The sequence below is a fragment of the Acyrthosiphon pisum genome, chromosome A2, assembly GCF_005508785.2.
Source record: "Acyrthosiphon pisum isolate AL4f chromosome A2, pea_aphid_22Mar2018_4r6ur, whole genome shotgun sequence".
Lineage (NCBI taxonomy): Eukaryota > Metazoa > Arthropoda > Insecta > Hemiptera > Aphididae > Acyrthosiphon > Acyrthosiphon pisum.
In genome coordinates, this window is record NC_042495.1 from 5,618,547 (window position 1) to 5,620,245 (window position 1,699).

Genomic DNA, 1,699 nt, shown 5'->3' on the forward strand with positions numbered 1-1,699 from the left:
TAATCATAAGTTATGTATACATTTTGACCACATATGATACGGCCGATACGGGTCATACGGGATACAACATTGGTGTTTATAATATTATAAAAATAATCATATCATGGGCCAATATCATATTTCGTTTAAAGAATAAAATTAATATCCATGATTTATTATATGTCTTGTCACAAATTTAAAACTATTTTTCTGCATCAGAAAAAAGTATTTTTTTAATGAATAAAAAATACAAATAAAAGTATTCAGAATACGTATTTGAATACTTCTTAAAAAAAGTATTTAAAACAGTATTCGAATATAAAAAAAGTATTCAAATACTTTTATTCGAATACATTTATTCAAATACTTTACAAGACTGTTGTCTAGGCCTGCAGGGATGGGAAAATGGCATGCCGCCAACCGTTTTATTTGCTCCTTGTTACATTTTAAAATTACTTCGTACAATTTTAACGTTTATCCGTATTTATAAATTAGGTTGTTCGTTGATAATAATTTCGTACAATAATCCTATGGCAGTGGCATTGTGGCAAATGTAGAAAGGGTTGCCCATCTGCCATATGGCTTGGTCTAGGCAGTTGGAGCCGACGCCAGGTGCGTCATTTGGGGGGGGGGGGGCAGGGTGTGCCATGGCACCACTAACTTAAAAAATGTTAACAATTGGCCTGCCATTAATACTCCAATCAATGCGCCGTCATAATTAACTTATACATGTTTTCATATATAGGTAATATAAAATATATATATTTTAAGTTTTTGTATATGTACAGTAATGACATTAGCTGGTTGCTTTAACTGCTTATAAGCTTTTAATTCTTTGAATTGCTAGCTATTTAAAAGTTGCATTAGTCGTTATGAGTTTCAATTAGAATTATAAAAGGGAAGGAAAGAATATTTACATAGGTTTGCATAGGTTTCCTACATTTATATATATATAAATATATATATTTTTTTAATGGCCTGGTGAAATGTCAAAATTGGCCTGCCTAAAAGTTTGCACACCCAGAAAAAAACTGAAATTACGCCCCTTGCCGACGCCATAGCGGTAAATTAATACTAAATTGTGTCAGGCTGCATTTTGCCGCTACCGCAGGGCGGCGCAGGCTGGATTTAGGCTCTACATAGAATCTATAGTGCCCTAGCTGGATGTGCCGCCGCAGTGAGTAATTAATTTGGCATTGGCACGTACTAACCGGTTGTTCGAGAAACGTGGTCCGGACAGTTTTTTATACCTGCATTGCGTTACCGGTAACGCGGTAATCGTTCGTCACGAAATATAATTTTCACATTTTTCAATTGCCCCTTGTGGAAGCAATTTTTTTATTTAAGCATGTGTATCGTTCAAAAATCAAAATGTGTATCGTCTGGTAATAAATTGTGGTAATTTCCCTATCAACTACTATAAGTTATAAATATGATGTGTACACCGAATTGTATTATCACGAACGCGCAATCCTGCCAATTTGTCGGAAAGTTTAAAAGTTGATGAAACGCTTTGGGGCTGGCCAATGCTAGGTTGTTTAAATTTGCTTATAATTGTATATTGTTAAAAACAAAAACATCTTTTACACCCGTTCTGTAAATCTTGTTTTTGTCGAAAGTGAAATAAATTGCGCTAAATGGTATTGTCCACTCGTCAGTTACTTAAAGCCTTGTTGCCCATAAATTCAGGTACACAGTAGTAGGTATTGCAGGGTTATAT

At 34.4% G+C, this 1,699-nt stretch overlaps 1 protein-coding gene across 6 annotated transcripts in view; it reads left to right on the forward strand.

The window, feature by feature from the left end:
- Positions 1-1,269: 1,269 nt before the first annotated feature.
- The window catches only part of LOC100169354 (tRNA pseudouridine synthase A), a 7,998-nt gene continuing 7,568 nt past the window's right edge, over positions 1,270-1,699 (forward strand). For 3 of the 6 annotated variants that reach the window (XM_008180239.2, XM_029490915.1, XM_008180240.2), the window contains exon 1: positions 1,270-1,668. In XM_008180239.2, the coding sequence (XP_008178461.1) occupies positions 1,617-1,668 (52 nt within the window). In that variant the 5' untranslated portion in view covers positions 1,270-1,616. Of the gene's footprint in view, positions 1,683-1,699 lie in introns of all 6 variants that reach the window. The other 3 variants (XM_029490916.1, XM_029490918.1, XM_029490917.1) reach the window with 3 other exon arrangements.